Genomic DNA, 19,623 nt, shown 5'->3' on the forward strand with positions numbered 1-19,623 from the left:
TCCCTACAATTTTGAAGGTATTCTTTTAAATATCTATTTATAAAAAGTTTTCTAATTTTTTTTTTATCTTTTAAAGTAAATATATTATAAACTTATAATAAAACTTTTTAGTTTATTTTTAATAATTTTTAATAAAAATTTATTAAAGATTTTATAAAAGTTTTAAATTTATATATAATTCCCATACAAATTAAAAAATCGATATTTTAAAGCTCTAAATCTCAATACAAAAAAATCCTAAAAATCTAAAAATTTCAGATTAGATTTAAAACAATCTGACTTATATATATATAAGTTTTTAATAAATTTTATCTATAAATAAGAAAGTTAAAAATTTCATTTTTGGTATAAAAAGTGACTCAAAAGGGGGATGGCCTGAAAGTAGGGTACCCGACTTACTCAATAATCGATGGGAAATTGAGGTCGAAAGTTTTTATGAATTTGGGACCACTAGTACTAGGTATGTGCTATATCCTCAATATGCAACTACTGATCTAAAACGAATGGAAGATGATTTCCTCAAGCCTGGAGCCAATGAAACTTGTCGCTACCGCCGTATGCTGTAAGGACTCTGCATTAGTATATGCAAGTACAAGGGAGCTGGCGATATTGTATTGACCAAGGAAGAATTTGACCCAAAGCTCAAAGAACATGCGTTGAAGTTAGAGAGCTATGCTAGAACTGATGGCAAAGGTTCTTTAGATGCTCCGAAAAGGACTCTTGTCCATCGTAACGTATACCAAAAACACAACATTACACACAAGTTGAGGTGAGTTTTCATTTGAGTCAGTGGTGATGTATATACTAAATACCCTCTCAGATTAGTAGATGGAATGGCAGTCCCAAACGAAGACATTGAAAAATACCTGACCCCTCCAACAAATATTAAAAAGCTTTTCAGGTACAGTGATACACAGAATTTCTATTCCTTATGGCGTGGTGAGAGTAAGTGACGCAGATCCATGAACTAAAAATTTTGACCGACGAAACCAGAGTTTTTTGATACCACGGCTATAGCCAGGCCCCTATTGCTCTAATTCGACAACCTTGGGATTCTTTGACGCCCAGAGAACGAGAGAAAGCATATGGAGAGCTTTCGGTGAGCTTTTTCTCAATTTCATGTCTAAGTGATGTACTAAACTTTTACCAGAAATATGATTTCCAACAAATTTGGTCCCATCATCTTAAAGAACTTGGTCCGAAGCCTACCCAAGTAGCTACCGATGCACTGAAAAATCAACTTCGTGAAAACCTACCAGATTACTGGCGCTCGTGGCATAAGTCGTACTCGTATGAACTTCCGAGAGCATTTAAAATGTTGCAGGTATGTTGCAACAATAAATAACATGTGCACGGCCTCAAACTTACCTGATAATAGGAGAGGCGTCGATTTCTTGATAGGGGAGAAATTCCAGAACATGTAGACAGTATTAGCAAGTCTGAGGAAGCTCCCATAAAATTGAAGAATGCACCAAAAAAACTGGAGAAGCCTTCTGAGAAGATACACATTCCATCTTTCACACACCTTCGTTGGTCTGCATCTTTAGAATCAGTAGCATCCTCGCCTAAACTAGCAATAGCCCCGATGTATGAATCAGAGATCCCTGCTCAATCGAAACCTGCTCAAACTGTGGCAGGCATGAGTTCAGTAGTGAAAAGGTCTACAAAGACTGAATCATCAGGAGCCTCAATTTTAGGTCGTGTCTCTGCCTCAATTACCGGTGTACTCGGGTATGACAACGAAAAAGTCCTCTATCTAGAATGTGGAAAGGATTTCGTTAACCATCAAGCGTTTCTTGACCATTTTAAACACGCTCACAGCCGTAATTTCGGAGATCTCAATCAAGCTATGATGGATGAAATGAGTCCTAATACGGTTTCAGATAGCCTTCCCCTTGTATTGGCAAATACAAGAGGCACGGAGCCAATGAACACAACAAGTAGTAGGCTGACACTACCACGCTCTCTCCTGAGGTACCTGCTCCAAATAGTCTTAATACCTCTTCATCCACAAGCTCCCATGTCGAGCATGAGGCTAACAATTATCTCACCAAACCCGCAACCAACACATCTTCCAATTCCAAGTCAAGCTCGACAAGATGTTCGATTCCTCAATCATTCACCAAGCCTATCCTCAAGGCACCAAAACGGCCAGCCGGAGTTGCGGATATGTCTGGATCGAAGCGACCATCTTCGAAAATGAGACGGGTCATGGGATATATGAAGGGCGAAGGGACGATGCATTATAGTCTACTTGCCATTGAACAGGCAATAAGTTGAGCCCAGTATGTGTCAAATCTTCTGTTTCTGAAAGAGACAACTTGACGGATCCCATGGATCTTGATAATCCCCGGATGATTGTAGTAGCCGATCCAGCAGAGTCTGGTGCCGGATCAACCAGCTTCCTCACCACTGTTGTTTCTTCTTCACTTCAAACTGCTTCACTCTCAGTTTCGTCGAGTGAAAAAGCTCGAGGTACCTCAGATTGCATCATCCTCTACCTCTGAGGCACTTCCAGTGCTTCCTCCTCCTTCAATCCCTGAACCATCATCCGTAAATACCTCAAGCACCAACTTATCAATGATTAATTGTTCCGATTCACATATCATTCCTGCTTTGGATACAATGAATATCGAAAATTGTCAGATAAAATTAGCCCGACTGTCCAGGAGGTGGATACTTCTGCCGAGCTGCCAGCTGCTGTTAAACTAGACATTGAAACTCCATCTGACATCGAGCCTTCCACTAGACTAGGCGCCAGTATGCCCACAATCATCACTGAGACGACCGCCTCCTCAGTAATTCCAGTCATCGACCTTGACACACACATGGGTTTCTTCCCCCGCTTCCACTAAAGCCTACTCATCTATCCCCTCCTATGTCTCAACAATTAAATCCGAGACCGACACGGATAAGAAGCCACAATTGAAAGTTGAAGAAGATCTAAAAATTTCAGAGGCAGAAATAAAGAGTAGTGAAGAGGAAGTAAGGAGACGGGAGACAGAACATGAGGATGCGATAAGAATTGCTGAGGCGAGAATGGAATTGCATAAAGTTAGGAGAAAGATTGAAACATTGAGGTCGGGAAATTTGTGAATTGTGGGGAAACAAGTAGTTTCTATGGGTTAGAATCTCGAGACTGAACGGAGGGGTATGCTTGAGGGGCACTATTACCAGATTTGGGAGCTAGTACTCCTTGTCTTGTCATGATAACTTTGTTTGTATTCTTCGACCTATTGTTGGTACATGATTTTTCTCAAATTCCCGATAGGCATTTTCTGAAATTATTTGATCATAGGGTTCCAGATATTTTAGGGGCAGTCACTTGACATGAATTAATAGGATTGAAAAAGTGATTTGGTTCAGATAATCATAGTTCAGGAAACACAATTTCCATGATGAGATCGTTGAGCTCATGAATTTGACGAACCATTGTTCGGTTGGTAAAGGGGAGGCAATTCCCCATCCAAATGCCGATACAGCCCGGGTGACGTATCGTAGTTCCGAAATAACGTCAATACGCTAAATTCAACCAATCACGTGATGGAGCGAATTATCAATGGAAACATCACCTGAAGCAACATGAATGTCCAACGGCATGGTACGGCGAGGATGTGATTACCGTACTCGTCAAGCATAAATAGTATTTTAGAATTTCTCTCGATGCAATAACAGACACCACATCATTCACTCCTAATCTACATCTTAATAATGCTGCGAAAAATTGGGCTTTTCAAGCCTTCAGGGATTCTTTCACGAATTAACGTTACACCAATTCGACGTCCGTTGAATGCAAGAAGTTTTCGATCTAGAGTTCTTACAAACTACAATCATGATGCTTCACAAGAGATTAATATTGAGCCGCCTCCGCCTCCCCAACCAAACCCTCCAGTTAAATCCAATGTGGCTGCAATGACTATATTTACCGTAGTCGCCGTCACTACCATATACACCACCTCGGCCATCTACGAGAATCTGAATCTCCAAAAAGAGACTCCCAGAATCATGGATATGTTTACCCGCAACGAAGAAAACACATACGACGTAAGACGCAAAATGCACGAGATGAATTACCCTCCTGGGATACTATATGCACCGACCCCATGGCCACCCATCCGCCAACTCTCCCATCTTCAGGGCCGAGAAAAATTCTGGAATCGATTGATGCCATCGGAAAAATTCACATACACCATCATGGCGACGAATCTAGGAATCCATGCGCTGGGTAGTCTGGCTCCAGGATTATGGTTCAACATCTTCATGCATACACCTAGCATGAATAGAAATTTCACACTGCTCACTTGTGTATTCGGTCATGGGGGACTGGCCCATTTGGGTATGAATATGTATGGATTCCATTCTTTCATGCCGGCTCTGGGACAAGATCCCGCTTTCAAATCGAGTATTCCCCACATGACGGCTTTCTATCTCTCAAGCGGTGTGATGGGTAGCTGGGCACAAGCTCTTAGTGCAGGATTGAGACCGAATGTTGCGCCGGTACCGTTTCTGGGAGCGAGTGGTGCGATATTCGCGTTGATTGGTGCGTTTGCGATGCAACACCCAGAAGCCCAGTTTCAGATTCTGTTTATTCCGTATCCGTTTGCGGCGCAGGAGTTGTTGGGTGCGGCGATGTTGTTTGATTTAATGGGTGTTTGTGGTGCTTATAAAACTCTCAGATTGGGACACGCGGTAAGAATCAGTTGAGAATCTTTATATCACATGTGACTAATTTTGGATTGTTAGGCGCATTTGAGTGGTGCCTTGATGGGTTTGGGATACGTGTATTTTGATTGCGAGAGGAATGTTTGGAGACCACTTTGTAGAGGTGTTTATAAATGGTTTGGAATGAGAAAGTGGGAGAAGAAGATTGAGCGGTATGTTTAGATGAGGACAGAGTAGCCTTATATGGCTCCTGTGACCAGAGGCGATAAAGAAGAATCACGTGTGGAGATGAGAGACTCTCCGCTCAGGACTGGCCATTACTTGCGTCGGCGTTTAGGTATTGATGTTCCCCCATATAGTTAATCAATGGTATATTAGTGGACAAAGCATGGCTCCCAGCATCTGAAAGATTTCCAGAAAGTTGTCGGAAATGAGTTTGCATATGGTAGTGCAGGTAATTCAAATTGAGTAAATAGATTCATTCGATGTACTTAATGAAATTGGTATATAAAGTGCCTTGACATTCGTATCTGTGATAAAGTGTGATCATAATATTACCTCTCCTCGCCAACCCCTCCCCAGTGACAAAATCCCCATTGGCCCACAAAGCTCTTAGTGTCACACTATAACCAGGAAGCCACAGCACAAATCATAACTCTTTAAGAATAATATCACAACTGATCACTCACACTACCAGTCTCAATCTTCTCCTTCTCCTTTCCCTTAAAATGTCTCGTAGATGCCAATGCCCACTGACTCCCCGCACTATCTCGCAGCGCAACTCCCTTCACGCTACTAGCCCCTGTGATTTTTGAACTTTAAATTTGGATATGCGATTTTGGTGCGCCAGCGTGTTCAATATGTGCTTCCTCAGCCGTAGTCTTTGTAACATCTCTCTTCCTCAAATTCTCATTACCAACTTCGACATCAGGAATGGTAGTAGCAGCCTTTTCATTATTGATGTTAATATTAGTACCCGGGGCTCCTCGAATCGATCCAGTATTTGATTCCGCATCTGCTTTATGAGCCATTGCAGTAACTCCAAAAAGGTCGTCCATTTTTTCAAGCGAGAGACCTTTGGTTTCAGGAATCAGAAACCAGACGAAGAAAAACATGCTGAAGCAGAAGGTGCCGAAGATGAAGTAAGTTCCGTAGCCGGCGCGACCGACTGTTACTAACACTATTTCGGTGTCAGTTTGTTTCATGATGGTTTTTAGGGAATTTGGAGATAGCATGGAAGAACACAGAATGAAGGGGTAAGGTGAGAGAAAATACTCACTAGTAGGAACCGCCTTCGCAACCACAAAATTGAACAACCACTGTGTGGCCGCCGCAATCGCTACATTCAACGCTCTCAACCTCGCAGTCGGTATCTCACTAACAATAATCCAACAACAGGGTCCCCAACCGAATTGAAAGAACCCAGCAAACAGATAAATACAAGTCAAGGCAAAATATCCTACGGGGGGAATGACAGCACCCTTAATCGGAGGCTTAAATCGCACATAGAAACCAATAACAAACATAGCACATCCTTGTGCAATACTCGTCCAGAGCAGAGATTTTCTTCGTCCGAGAGAATCAGCAGCTAGGAGGAGAAAGGCAGCACAGGTTGCCATTTTTACAATTCCATAGATACCAGTGGCGAACAATCCGGATGTGGTGGTGTCAATGCCGAGATTCAAAAAGATCTTTGGGGCGTAGTAATTGATGGCGTTTGTGCCAGTCATTTGTTGACAGATCATTAGTCCGATTGATATTAATGCTCGGTTGCGATTTCCTTTTATTGTCCACATTTCTTTCATGAGATCAAGGAAACCAGCGCCGCCGATTAGTTGACGCTCGTTTTCGAGTTGTTCGGCCATCTAAGGTAGAGTTAGTGAGATTTGAATTAGCCGGGTGGTAGTATCGTACTTCTTCTAACTCCATGCGAACGTATGGATGATCCGGTGGAAGACTTGTTCGGGTCAGTAATGCTTCTAAGAGTTCATGAAAATAGCAATTAGCTTACTTAGAAACTAGTGATAAGACAGCAGTAGCCTTTTCCCAATTGTCTTGACGAGCCAACCATCGAGGAGATTCATGACAAAAAAAGATTCCTACGAATAGGAAAATTGCTGGCAACATTTGTAAAGCAAGTGAAACTAAGGAATGAAAAGTTAGTGTTCCGCTAGCCATAATTCTGGCTTGAAGGGGGGTAGCATTACCGATCCATGCTGTATCGCCTTTGAGATGCAATATGGCACCGTAGTTGACCCAAAAACTTAACATAGTCCCAGTAGCAATGAATAGTTGATACATTCCGGTGAGAGCACCTCTGATAGCTCTTGGCGCATTTTCACTGACCTGAAGGTAATCAATCGATTAGTTTGGATTCTCAGAAAGAGGAAGGGGAGTGGAACATACATAAAGTGGTGTAAGCATACTAGCAGCTCCAACACCTAGTCCTCCAACCAATCTACCGACATACAATGCTGAGCTATCAATCTTTAGCCACCGACCGAAATTTGTAAGTTAGTTCCACTCACATATGCCCATCTGATGCACATTGAATAATGACTCCTAGAATTGTTATACCGGCAGCACCGAGTAGCGCAGGCTTTAACTTATTAGTAAATTGATCCTTAGAAATTCCAGTAAAAGTCATTACCTTTCGACCCCATCGATCTGCAACGTAGTAAGAAGCTAATGATCCAAAGAAACAACCTGCTTGCAATGTACTGACAACTATTTATTTTCAGAATCAAATTTCAAACTCATGTTTCAAAACTCACTATTCGATGCAAGATTCGCTTGCGCAACACTACTAAGCGTGTCGATATGATATTTCCTATTTTCGTCAATAATTTACCCAGTGCAGTAAAGGAGTGTCAACATACTTGGTGAAAGCCGGCATAACAATAACACCTCCAATTGTACCAATATCTATGCCAATCAGTATCCTTTGTGTTCAAGCTTTCGAATCCTAATTTGAACGTACCCCAACCGAAGAGCATGCCACCAAAGCAGGCTGTGTAAAAGTCAGTGAATATTCTGCCATTGTATTCCCCTCTCGCATCTACAAATGTTTTACACATACCTGAACATGCCAAGAAGAAAACTCTCCACCCATAGATTTCCGGACTGTTCAGAGATTCTAATTAGTTGAGGGGGTTTTGCGCCGACGAATATATGCTCACGGGTCCCTATCGTGTAGAAGTTAGTACCAATTGTCAATTCTCAACTAGTTCAAGGTCTCTGCACATACGTTCTCATAGATTCATTCCTCACAATCTTCATCAAGAACCTTTGTCCAAGTCCGACCGCCATCTTGACGAGTCTATTCGTGTAATCTAAAATATGATTGAGCTGTTTGAACTAGAACATTTCTCATTGACAACAAAAAAAATCTAGTAAAATCTCGACGTGTCGATTCAATAAAAACGCGTCGGAAGAAAAAATCGAGCTTCTGCAGGAAAGTCGTACCTCTGGAGGTCTGCCATCACAAATGTGGTCGAATACAACCATCTAATATCATCCCATTTACCCCATACCCCATCATCCCAAAGGAGAAACGATTCTCCATTAGCAACCAAGACCGATATCTCCATAACTATCTTCCATCTTGGCCAACAATTGGCCAAGGGAGCCAAGTATATCCCCTCTTAACCTTAGAATCCCCACCCCCAGATTTCTGATACCCTAGTTAAATCGTCTACATTTTTACATGGGATAAATCCCACGTTCTCTTCATCCAACCAATATAATCTCTTATTGTAGGTTCTGCATGACCATATCTGGGGTTAATAACCGGCTGGGCGCATATATAATTCTCGCGTATCCGTGCGTTGTAATCCGTTTGCAGTTTGGTGTGTGGAGCCCCGCATACAAAGGGATGGATGATATTTTTGTGTTGAGCAGGGGGTGTGGCTTATAAGAATCTGGAAGGATATTTATCCAGCAATCCCAAACAAGAAGGAAGTTCGATTATAAGGGATTAGAGCTTGGCTTGGAGCGCCACACATCAAATGCCAAATCAGTCATTATGGGCAGATCGCTTGTAAGATGTGAATGTGGTTCACACGAGTTGAGTTGATAGATAAGGTTGTGCTATGCCACACTATTTTCTGACTGAGTCGAGTAGGCCTAGGCATACATGTCTTGGAAACAAATAAATACCTAGAATACCTCATCGTCTATAGAACCTACCGAATGATAACTCACTCAATCTCTCATCTCATTCATCAGCCACCCGGGAATGACAGGTTTATTTTTCCACCCATCAAGATAGTTCTTTGCTTCCCCAGATGGCTTAGCATATATACCAGTCACAAACCAAGCCACGGTTCCTTCCTTCAATGTGATCTGTAATGTAGGTATCACGGTACGACTCTCAACCAAATTGGAATTTGGATCGGCATTAACCAGCATCGCGGTGCGCCTACTTTCACCATCACTTTCGAGTGCAGCTATTCCAACCGCTCCTTTAGATACAGCGAATGCACCGACCGAGCCTGGAGAACTGCCTTCAGGTGTGTTTAGATCGTAATTCCCAATGATCTTGGGAAGTGTACCTTCATTTTTGACTGAGTCGTAAAGATCAAGGGAGCGACCATCCGATTTTCGTTCGTTATAAATTGCGAATGCGCCATCTGCCGTCATAACTTCTCTTCCAGCTTCTATCTTATGAACCCGAAGATGCCAATTTGGAGTCTCGTCGACGGGAGGTATGAGATAGGTCTTGATGATAACATCTGGGAACGGTTTCCAGATAGACTTTAACACTGATTGTTTATCGTGCGTCTCAATAATTGCTGTCTCGCAAATTCGGCGGGTTTTCCAAACATCACCTCCATCGTCAGACAAACCGAGTTGTGAAGCCAATGCAAATTGTTCCAGCGAAAAGCATCCCGTCGGTACAGAGTAACCATATGCGCTACTGTACGCAAAAGATCCATACTTTGCATGTGTTCCTCTCATAGGATATGAACATGCTTGACCCGACGAAAGTATCATCTTGTGACCTCCAAGGTAACTGATAATATGTCCAGGGTGTTTCAGAGCCTTGATGGCCGGGAGCAAGTTCGTTGGGTATGGTTCTTCTTCAGATGTCCAGAATGGGTGATCCTGAGGAACAGCCAAACAGATGAACGCCAAACATCCCCAATACGGACTTCCTGGTGAATTATAATTTTCCGACATGAACATGTTTGGAAAAGAATATCCCACGGTCAAGGTTCCAGTAGGACTCCAGATCTGATCTTGAGTTTGCCACCATCTGAGATTTCTCAAAAGCAACCCCTTGACAATACCCCATGTCAATGGCTCTGGTAATTCAACATCAGCATATACTAAGGCACCCCAAAATGAAGCCATAGCGAATCGGTATCCGACACTTCTTCCAAATGGTGTTGCTCTTCCTTCTTCATCGAAATAATGAATGAAGTCCAATGCATAATCTTGAGCTCGTTTCTTGAACTCGGCAGCCTTTTCTGGATCCTCATCGCCTGCCAACTTCGCATATAATAGTTGGAGGAACTGTATAGCAAAGCTTCCACTGTAGTAATCCTGTTGCCAGATCCCCTCCGGTCCATCATTTGACCATCCTGCTCCTCGGAAGAAAGAATTCAAATGAACGATATCTTGCTCGATCTTTTCTTGTGAAAATTTCCCTCCGTTCTTCTTCAATCCTAGATTTGCAAAGACTCGAAACCACAACCAATTTGTATTCGGCATGCTAGAACTGGTCAAAACTTTGCCTTGGCTCTCATCTTCATCAAAACTCACTTCTTACTATTGATTGAATTCCCCAACCACGTCTCCACATTCCCTCTCTCTTTCTCACTCAATTTCTCCCAAAATACCGGTGCAACAGCCAATGCAAATCCCAAAGGACACATCTCCACCATTCTTTGATCATTGTCTCTCGTCTCTCCCCAATATTCCTCGTTTTCTGGATCAGTACCTTTCTTCAACCCCTCAATCCACCATTCTGTCCCATCATATTCTCCTCCTCCAGCTAAAAGCGAACTCAATCCCCATAATGGTCGACAAAACCCTTCAATCTCAGCAGCACGCGCATCGAAACGGACGGCAGTGGAACCAGGGACACGGATCAAAGCTTTTTGCGGGGAGAAATGAGGTTTGAGGGGATCAAGAAGGGCTTTGAGGAGATTCTGAACGGACGTCCGATCATTGATGGAAATGAGAGAGAATGGATGTTTGGTGTTGTAGCCTAATGTTAATTGTTTTGGGGATTCCATAATGAAAGGTGTTGACGCGAACCTGCACTTGAGTACGCAGCGAGCCAAACTCAAGATATAAAATTAAAGGAAGAAGACAAGTACCTACATGATAACATTTAGATTATATGATGACATACTTACCTCGTGAGAATGATATGCCGACAGCAAATATCTCTATGGAGTTGTGGTGCATCGCGTTGAGTGGGACACGGTCGTCTGGGGATAAATTGAGGTGGGGGAAGTGCATGCAGGCTAAATTCAATCACTAAACGCACACCCTGTCTATCGACATCGACCTCGCCCCGCCTTAAATTACTTTGTAGAGTTGGATGGAGAGCTACCCAGCTTGTAAAGTTTGATATGTAACACTAGTAGAATTTTACATTGACAATATCTTGATGTAATCAAATCCTACAAGGGCCACGATTTGAACATCCAAGTCACAGCTTCCGAACATCTGTCTCTCCATACCGTCTGCTTGATGGTAGTTATGATGTCTCTCCTATCCTCTAATTCGCACGAATTCATCGGCAGTTTGTCGCAATACTTCTGCCGCCATCTCCCAATAAACTGAGTCCTCGGGGTTCGTACTTGGTGTTGATGGTTCCAGGAGGGCCACAGCATCTATGAGCTCCGTCAAATCATATTTTGTTGTTGCCTCCTTCTTGAGGACTGTAGCCTTCTCGTCGAGAGTATCAAAACCTATTGGTTCTTGTCTGATCTTAGAATTGTCAATTGTATCCGCGCCAATTGGCTTCTGCGTGATCTTTCGTCTCTTCGCCAACGGCTCTTCATAGGGCAGATCTACACAAGCCAAATCAGAATACACCTTATTCATCTTATGCTTCTGGATCGTCTTGGACTTGGAATTTCGTGTGGAAACTTCGTTTGAGGGTTTTATCTCCTTCTTGATCGTGTTCGGTGGACCTTGAGCTACGCGTTTGATTTTTGCCAATTCTTGAGGATGGGCAGATCGCTGGGCAGTGCCATCATAATTTAGAATGATCGATCTGTTAGCAGGAGAAGCAGAGAAGTGCTCTCTGACCACTCCTCTTTCGAATTCCTTCTGTTCATTCTAATTTTCTATATGTTAGCGAAAGCTATCTGTTGATGGTAAAGAATACCATACCTGAAATTTCAAAAACACCGTTTCTCTCTCTGATGGTTGCATATCATTCCAAGAACGCCATTCTTCAGACTCACGATGCTTGAGTGTGAAGTTGGGTGACAACTCTCTACGCGATCTGCAAAGATTCCGTAGTCCTTTCAAGGCGTACCGACGCCCCATGTTAGTAAGAGACTTCCAAGAATTGTGATAGAGGGGAAGCGGATAAGGAACAACGTCTGAACGATTGAGAAAGCCTAAGTAATACGGTCAGTGATGTATAGTCGAGGAATCGCGAGGAAGGTTCACTGAAATTACGATAGATGAAATTAAATTTGAGAAGATTTGAAGTATAGAACTTGTAGGAGGAGACCACAGATTCTTTAGTCGACATTCGATTTTGACCCAACCTTGAGATGTCAGATTAGAAAAGAAGCCTGAAGGAGTTGAGACCTTACCCAATAGAGTTCGTGATCCTTGTTCCTTGAAACTCGACTTGTCCACCTTCTCGGCATTCCACAAGCCTGTGGTGGTATCTCTCGGAAGGTAATTGTTTAGCGTTGAGGCAATTTTTCGACGATTAAGTATGACGAAAAAGCTTCCGAGATCGATAGGATTGGCGCCGACTATGTCAGTCTGACCCAACAGCTTTTCATCTATCTTGAGTTCCTTGAATACAAATGGAGCGCCGATGACATTTTTGCCGCAGTTACTCATGTTTACACAAGCGATTTCCATCCTCAGATCTTGTTTGGTGCATGAATGATCTGGGTTTGGGTCATTGAGAACTGCTAGACTGCAGTAAGTATTCTGCCCCTTGAAGTAAAGGTTTGCCTCAACTGCATCAAAGGGCTTGAACTGAAAACTAGTCTTCAAAGTGATCTGAATCTTGAACATTATTCCAGGATACGCGGTAGTGTAACGCTCAGCTTCCCTGTCGCCATGTATCTTTCGATCTCCTAGCATGACATACTCTTTGAAGGACTGACCTGTCACAGCGTTGACGATCTGAACCTCGTACTCATTACCATACTCTGTTAGGATAGCCATGATGAGGGTTGCGGTTTGTGATCCTTCGCTGTGTTGTTGATTGAAAGAAGGTCGAATACTGTTGTTAAGGATAGCAGAATTAGCTTAGCGTATCTCACTAGTACCCGGTAAAGTGAAAGTTGAAAGATTGAGGGGAATTAATAAAGAGACAGAAGTGAAGGCAAGAAAAAAATACAGTTGGTTTGAGGTTTACATGTTGTGATGTGGAAAGGTAAAAGAACACTTGTGTGATTTCTCTTCCCAAGATCTCATTCTCGTGCTTTGAACTTATGACAACTGCATGGATAAATCTCCACCAGTTTGGCTGTTGGACATTGACTTGCTTTTATTACTACTGCTATGCTATCTGACTTGACAGTCGAGAAATTAAGTTATGATAGGCTGAAAACAGCACAGAATCAACACAATCGTCTCTCATATCAGCAGCTATTTACATCATTACATTCCGAATTCCAGAAATATATTCCCGTTGTTCATAAACAACATACACAAAACAAAAGCCATCTACTCCGTCTTAATCCTCTTGGCCCTCGCCTCAGCCTCCTCTATCATTTTTGTGATTTCATCCATCTTTCGTTTCTTCTCCAACAACTCAATATCTCTCTGAAGATTTTCTTTCTCCTCCCTCAACTTTTGTAACTCTTTCAGTTCCTGCAAATCTTCATCCGCATTGACAGCAACTGGTTTTTTAGCTCGCGCGGGCTCAAAGTGTCTTAAGGTTTTGGGAACCTTGGTCTCGGAAACAAAAATAGCTTCCTCGTCGGAATCAAGTGATATGATATCGATTGGTTCTCTCTTGACGCGTGTGGCGGAAGCTTGAGAAATAGCTACCTGAGAATTCAGTCCATCAATCTGGTTGATCAAGCTATCTCGAATGCTTTCGAGCTTGACTTCGACTCCCGGAATCACTGTCTCCTTTCTGTGTGATGTGGTGATGTAGGAGTGAGTAGACTCTGTAACGGACTCATTTAGAATGACTATTGGTGACTCCATTGCCGGAATTGGTCTCGCAACTGACGGAGCTGCTACTCCCATGCTTTCTACCCTGTCTATCATTGTATACGGTAGCGGGTAAGATCCAATATCAATAGAAGGATCTGCTCTCATACCGTATGGCAGAGCGCTTACTGACTCTAGTCTATTTGCGCCGGATGGTGAGTTCGCGGGTGCTGGTGCTTCTCGTCCGATAGGTATCTGACTGGGCGAAGCTTTCTCTGGTACCGTTACTGATTCAGCAGAGTCATCTTCTCCACAAAATGACATGATATCGCCACCCATAGATATGTACTGAAAGTGTTTTTCGCCTCGTTCACGGGCTTTCCGTCGTTCCTGATCATATTTGTTAGCGCCATCTTGTCTGTATGCAAAGATTTGTAAATACCTGAAGAATTTCGAATGTTTCACGCTGCTCGGCACCATACATTTTATGCCACGCACGCCATTCTCGAGGAAGATTCTTTGTGAGAAGGGTTTTACGTCGGTTGACTTTAGATCCAAAGTTTTGCCCGACTTCGTTTCCCTTGATGGCCTTCCAATGAGCTTTTTCCAAATCTTGAAGTTGCTCAATTGCATTCTTTCTTTCTTCTTTCTTGAGGGCGTTCCAATCACCAAGATGTGGTAATGCTGGGTATTTGGCGATATTATTATCTTCAAAAAAATCTGGGCATTATGTCAGCGACAAAGTATCGATTTCCCCAGAACGCATAATTACCAGGGGATTGTGGAAAGAAATTAAAGCCCTTGATGCAATGAGTACATCGCCAATCTTTCCTAATGCGATCTGGCTTTTTAGGTAACGTAAGGTTTCGAGACGCAGTGGAGTTCTGAGACTCAGAACGAAGCCTAGCGCAATCCCTTTCCCAGCTTGTTATCGCTTCTTGGTACTCATCGTCAGATAATGTGCCTATGAAGCTCTCGAAAAAGATAATGTCAACTTGGAAAGCAGGAATTCTTTGTGGAAGTGTATCCACAGCTCCAGTCTTTTTGGATTGGGATTTATCTGTCAAAGTAAGCTTAGGATGATCATTGCGTTAGATTGTCTATTTACCTGTCTTCATCTCCAGATTCGCAAACACAAATTTTGAGCCTCGCGGTCGTCCATTAATCTCTACATTTGCATACCGAATTGTTTCGACAAGGTCTTTTTCGATTCTTGTATTATCAAGTCCATAGAGAGGTGGCTTAAATTCACCATAAGAAACTTCCTTGTTGTTCATGCACATCTTTGCTTGAATGAGATCGTATTTGCCAAAATCAAAGCCCTCCTTTAAGGTGACCTCAATATAGTACGCAGCTTTAGGCTCTGCCATGATATATCTTTCATTGTGTGAATTGGGAGACCCGCCACTGGGTTCGAGTTTGACATATTCATCATAATATTTGCCTTGGTGCCTTCTAACACGCACCTCGATCTCGCCCTCGATTCCAGCGATGATGGCAATGATGAGAGACACTCTGAGTGTGTAGAGACGTGTTCGTGATGCTTGAGGGGTTTATCGAAGACCGGGAGATATAATACTGGATACAGAAATATGCTGAGATCCCTTTAGTCTGGAAACTCGCAAAGAGCGAGAACTGATTGCAATGTATAAAATTAGCAAGAATATGAAGTGACTCTAAAATAATCCATCAATCAAAATAGGAACATACCCAATACTACCAGGAACAAATTCTATAAGGCAATTGCAAGAATCCCAAACTCATCAGCAAGGCTACGCCAATTGAAATTTGAAAGTGGAAAGAAAAGGTGAAGGTGAAGGTGAAGCGAAAGAGAAGGAGATTGAAGAGTCACGGGACTTGAAGTGAATGATCATGATGAATCCCGTCTAGCTAGGTAGTGTAATCACAATTTATTGTGTATTAGTAAAGAGATATCATATGTTCATTTATATTATACACTTCACTCGCTGGTGAAATAGCAAGACTGGGCCTCTGCAATACCGCTCATTAAGTACTCAGGTATAGAGAGCTGTAAATATCTGGGTATGCTATTAATGAAAAATGTAATGTTAAGTATATTGGAACCCTCCCCTAGAAAATTGCATCAAACCATCAATACTATCCATCTTCGACCCCAGATCAAATCCAATAACATGTTTTCATTGAGAAGTAGACCCATCATTCATTCCCTCCTGGAACGCTTCTTAGATCTCGCCGCATCAATTTTCTCCTGCAAATTATCTCGCTCCCGCTTCATCTGTTGAATCCTATCCTCATGCGCAATATCTTCCTCCAATTTCTTCACTGCAGCTTCTTTCTTACTTAAGTCCTCGTCCGAAAGGCCCGCTGTGATTCCATCAGACTTCGGAGCCGAGTTCAGGATGTAATCGTTGGCTTGAGGAACAGCATTACCCTGCTTATCCAGATCAGATTTCTCGTCTTTGATTACTTTAGCGTCTGGAATGTCATTGATTCGTGATCCATCATTGTCAAGCTCATTCTTCAGCTCATTCTTGTCGCCCCTGTCGTCATTTTCATCTAGAGAAATGATCCTACCCATCATGCTTTTATACTGACGCTGGATGATACCTCGCTGGCGATCCTTTTTATCTGTCTGTCATAGCAAGTCAGTACCCGTGCCTACAAAGCAAAAGACGGAGCGCAAGATACCTGAAGCTTAACAAATGCCTTTTGTTTCTCAGCAGCGTACATCTTGTCCCAATGACGCCATTCCCATGGATCATCCTCTGACTTGATCCTGCTACCAGCCATGGGGAGTATCAAGCCGGTCTCTTTCTCTCGATCTTCATGCCATTGCCTCTTGCTCAGTTCTTGCAACTCGGCTAAAGCGGTCTTTCTTTCGTTGTCATTCAAGATAGCCCATGAATAACAGTGAAGAGGAGGAGGATACTTGATGATGCCCGCCAGTTCTAGAAATTCTTTATGCCATGGCAGTCAGTAAGTCGCCGTACAATTTGAAGGGGATTGGCTAACCTGCAGCCCTGCAATGAAATTCAAATATCCCGGAGCAAGATCCGGTGGTATAACTTGTAATAACGCGTCCTGGTGGTTGAGGCTCTACCATACGTCTATTTTTGCACATAGAACCTCTTGATGAAATGTTCGGCTGCTTTTTTCCTCCAGAAAACCTAGATAAATTAGCTGGGTTTTGTTTTGAGAGCATCGAGAATGTAAATACCCGATAGCCGAGTTGATGCCACGCTTCTTATAACTATCAATGTCAACTTTTTCGGCGTCCCAGAGATTTCGATTGTTGGGCTGAATGACTGCAGGATCAATCACTCCGTCCTGGGGCTCGAGAGCGGACACATTGCGCTCAAATATTGCAAGAGCATGCTGGAACTCCAATACTGCCTTGTTGTGTTCATCATCAGATAGTGTGACAGTGTGTTTCTTGTATAGGTATAGCTTGACTGAAAATGTCACGAGACTATCCGGATGAATGCCCATGACATCTGTCTCGTCGGAAAGTGTTTCATCTATCACAAGAAGTTTTAGAAACTGATCAATCGCAAGAATTGAAACGTTACTGACCCATTTCGATACTTCTAAATGAGAATCTTGCTCCAAGCACCTTCTCTCCATCAACTTCTACATCAGCATACTGGATCTTCCGGACAATACTCTCCTTCAATTTTCTTGAGCCTTTCAGTTGCCAGAAACAGATACTAGAAATCTGTTTACCTGGATCAGAAAAATATAACTTAGCATCAATAGCGTCATATCCACCGAAATCAAAGCCTGGTTTCAATGTGATTTCGATGTAGTATAAGGTGTCCGGTTCTGCAATGATGTACCTCGTACGTATCACATCGGAGACCAGTTCTTTGCGTTCGGCTTTAATATATTCGTCGTAACATGTGTGGTCCGGGTATCTTTTGATTCGGACCTCGACCTCACCTTGGCTTGTATTCAAGATAGCCATTCTGAGCGATACTAGATATCTGCGCGTTTATGTTTTATAAGCCGAGAACTTAAGTATCGAAGAATGAAAGCTTCGCTGTGCCAAATAATGATATTCCGATTATCCAGATGGAGAGTTCAGGATATGCGGAAAGGTGGTTATCATAAGAATCAGTAAGGAGTAGAGAATTTGAATGAACGTCTTGGGATTGAGGAAAGAAAAACAAATAGTGGAGTGACTCTCACCTTCCATGATGTGAAACGTCCAAATATCATGCATACCCCGAGACAGCATCATGTTCCCACCAATTCCCTCTACACCCCCACACGTAAGCACATTTATCTCGAAGCTACGAGTCCGATTCTCTTTGTAAACCTCTCATCTACATGTCATCTCTAGAAGACACAAAAAATTTCGATGAACTACCGAGGCTCATACTTGTAGCAACAAAACTCTAGTTCTTACTATCTGTCTCCAATCTCTGTCTTCGAATCCCTGGACGATGAAATCCTTAGAAAGCAGAAAGATGTCCCAAGTTCTTCGGATCTCGCCCGTCTTCAGTATCGCTCCTACCTATTCTTCAAAGATACAACACTACTGCTGAGCTTATCTTTGATCAATAATGTGATTGACCATTTCCCTTAAAACATAAGACTTATCTTATCTTCCTTCAAACATTTCCACTCTGCAACATCGCTCCTAGGTGCTCCTCAATGATATAACACTGCTCAGCAGCTCAACATACTTTCAAACATCAGTAGAATCAACCATTTCCCTTCCAGTTCTACAAGTCTGAGGCATAATCACTAGATGAAGCCGAAGAGCCCACTATCTCCTCTGGATCGACTCCGATTGGGGGTATGAAGTGATCGATCGTTCCATAACAACTATTTCAAATACATCTCTACACCATCAAGTGGGAAGCGAGGCTAGAATGAGGGCATTCAGAGATTGATTGATCAAGTACACTAGCTATCTGGTAAGCACGAGGGTAAGAGCTCTGCAATACATATCGGAGCTTTCACTAATAGTCGGTTTTCGTTGTGGACAACTAATTCCTAGTTTTCAGTTGGGGAAAGCGATTATACCAGGCAAGAATATGAGTATCCAACTAAAATTGAAATATGAATTAGTCAATTAGCTTTCAAATTAAATGAATAATTCTTATATAACTAGCTCGGGTACTATACATAAATACCACTTCGTAATGTTATAGTTACATATCAACAACAACAGATTCCTGATAGTGAACTACCATTATTCTTAAAAACATACTAGAAAATATCCCCAGGATATTCGCTTTCCTAGAACAATGACTTCTCTGACTAGAAACTAGGTAGCTGACTCCTAATAAGAGCCGACTATTAATACTAATTAATACCAGCCCACGTTCCCCTACCCCAACACCATAAGGACCATACTAGGTATGTCTCAACACCCCTCATTCTTCACAACCAGAACCACACAATCCATTCCACTTCCTCAGCCTCCACCTATACGTACAAAACATTCCAAAATAAGCAGTCAAACATTCCACTATATCCGTTAAACTACTTTCACAAAATATACTCCAAAATTTCATTATGAATACTTATCATGTAACGTTCATATAATAGCAGAACCAAGCATTCCCCTCTCAACTTTACAACTTTACAACTTTGCAGCACCCTCACTCAGTGACGCCAGAAAAAACCCACTATCTCCTCTAGATCAGCTCG

At 42.4% G+C, this 19,623-nt stretch overlaps 7 protein-coding genes across 7 annotated transcripts; 2 read left to right on the top strand and 5 right to left on the bottom strand.

The window, feature by feature from the left end:
• Positions 1 to 503: 503 nt before the first annotated feature.
• On the top strand, positions 504 to 3,096 carry EAF01_008960 (uncharacterized protein; the record flags this gene model as incomplete). The annotated part of the gene is made up of 10 exons (XM_038917216.1): positions 504 to 555; positions 628 to 769; positions 821 to 901; positions 1,018 to 1,099; positions 1,151 to 1,324; positions 1,379 to 1,897; positions 1,948 to 2,208; positions 2,277 to 2,475; positions 2,647 to 2,798; positions 2,902 to 3,096. 10 exons carry the CDS (start codon positions 504 to 506, stop codon positions 3,094 to 3,096), a joined length of 1,857 nt encoding a protein of 618 aa, XP_038767610.1.
• A 520-nt stretch (positions 3,097 to 3,616) lies between these two features.
• EAF01_008961 (uncharacterized protein) lies at positions 3,617 to 5,135 on the top strand. Its single transcript, XM_038917217.1, has 2 exons — positions 3,617 to 4,689; positions 4,744 to 5,135. The coding sequence occupies exons 1-2, from the start codon at positions 3,712 to 3,714 to the stop codon at positions 4,882 to 4,884; spliced, it is 1,119 nt and encodes a 372-aa protein (XP_038767611.1). The 5' UTR covers positions 3,617 to 3,711; the 3' UTR covers positions 4,885 to 5,135.
• A 345-nt stretch (positions 5,136 to 5,480) lies between these two features.
• On the bottom strand, positions 5,481 to 7,971 carry EAF01_008962 (uncharacterized protein; the record flags this gene model as incomplete). The annotated part of the gene is made up of 14 exons (XM_038917218.1): positions 5,481 to 5,842; positions 5,942 to 6,527; positions 6,577 to 6,619; positions 6,674 to 6,806; positions 6,870 to 7,008; positions 7,069 to 7,141; positions 7,191 to 7,261; positions 7,313 to 7,389; positions 7,437 to 7,492; positions 7,542 to 7,587; positions 7,643 to 7,672; positions 7,742 to 7,785; positions 7,842 to 7,847; positions 7,910 to 7,971. The coding sequence occupies 14 exons, from the start codon at positions 7,969 to 7,971 to the stop codon at positions 5,481 to 5,483; spliced, it is 1,728 nt and encodes a 575-aa protein (XP_038767612.1).
• An 894-nt stretch (positions 7,972 to 8,865) lies between these two features.
• Positions 8,866 to 10,904, bottom strand: EAF01_008963 (uncharacterized protein; the record flags this gene model as incomplete). Its single annotated transcript, XM_038917219.1, has 2 exons — positions 8,866 to 10,378; positions 10,429 to 10,904. 2 exons carry the CDS (start codon positions 10,902 to 10,904, stop codon positions 8,866 to 8,868), a joined length of 1,989 nt encoding a protein of 662 aa, XP_038767613.1.
• A 484-nt stretch (positions 10,905 to 11,388) lies between these two features.
• Positions 11,389 to 13,041, bottom strand: EAF01_008964 (uncharacterized protein; the record flags this gene model as incomplete). The annotated part of the gene is made up of 3 exons (XM_038917220.1): positions 11,389 to 11,961; positions 12,016 to 12,248; positions 12,450 to 13,041. 3 exons carry the CDS (start codon positions 13,039 to 13,041, stop codon positions 11,389 to 11,391), a joined length of 1,398 nt encoding a protein of 465 aa, XP_038767614.1.
• Positions 13,042 to 13,545: 504 nt separating this feature from the next.
• On the bottom strand, positions 13,546 to 15,350 carry EAF01_008965 (uncharacterized protein; the record flags this gene model as incomplete). The annotated part of the gene is made up of 4 exons (XM_038917221.1): positions 13,546 to 14,370; positions 14,423 to 14,700; positions 14,753 to 15,040; positions 15,089 to 15,350. The coding sequence occupies 4 exons, from the start codon at positions 15,348 to 15,350 to the stop codon at positions 13,546 to 13,548; spliced, it is 1,653 nt and encodes a 550-aa protein (XP_038767615.1).
• An 812-nt stretch (positions 15,351 to 16,162) lies between these two features.
• On the bottom strand, positions 16,163 to 17,926 carry EAF01_008966 (uncharacterized protein; the record flags this gene model as incomplete). The annotated part of the gene is made up of 5 exons (XM_038917222.1): positions 16,163 to 16,594; positions 16,651 to 16,919; positions 16,975 to 17,129; positions 17,180 to 17,480; positions 17,536 to 17,926. 5 exons carry the CDS (start codon positions 17,924 to 17,926, stop codon positions 16,163 to 16,165), a joined length of 1,548 nt encoding a protein of 515 aa, XP_038767616.1.
• Between the last annotated feature and the right edge of the window lie 1,697 nt (positions 17,927 to 19,623).

This window comes from Botrytis porri (assembly GCF_014898465.1).
Source record: "Botrytis porri strain MUCL 3234 chromosome Unknown BPOR_012, whole genome shotgun sequence".
In the NCBI taxonomy this organism is placed as follows: Eukaryota; Fungi; Ascomycota; class Leotiomycetes; order Helotiales; family Sclerotiniaceae; genus Botrytis; species Botrytis porri.

Bases quoted from the DNA above. Each gene is read 5' to 3' on its own strand.
- EAF01_008961 (XM_038917217.1), top strand. From the start codon at position 3,712: ATGCTGCGAAAAATTGGGCTTTTCAAGCCTTCAGGGATTCTTTCACGA. The intron at 4,690-4,743 runs GTAAGAATCAGT...TTGGATTGTTAG, and splicing joins CTCTCAGATTGGGACACGCG to GCGCATTTGAGTGGTGCCTT.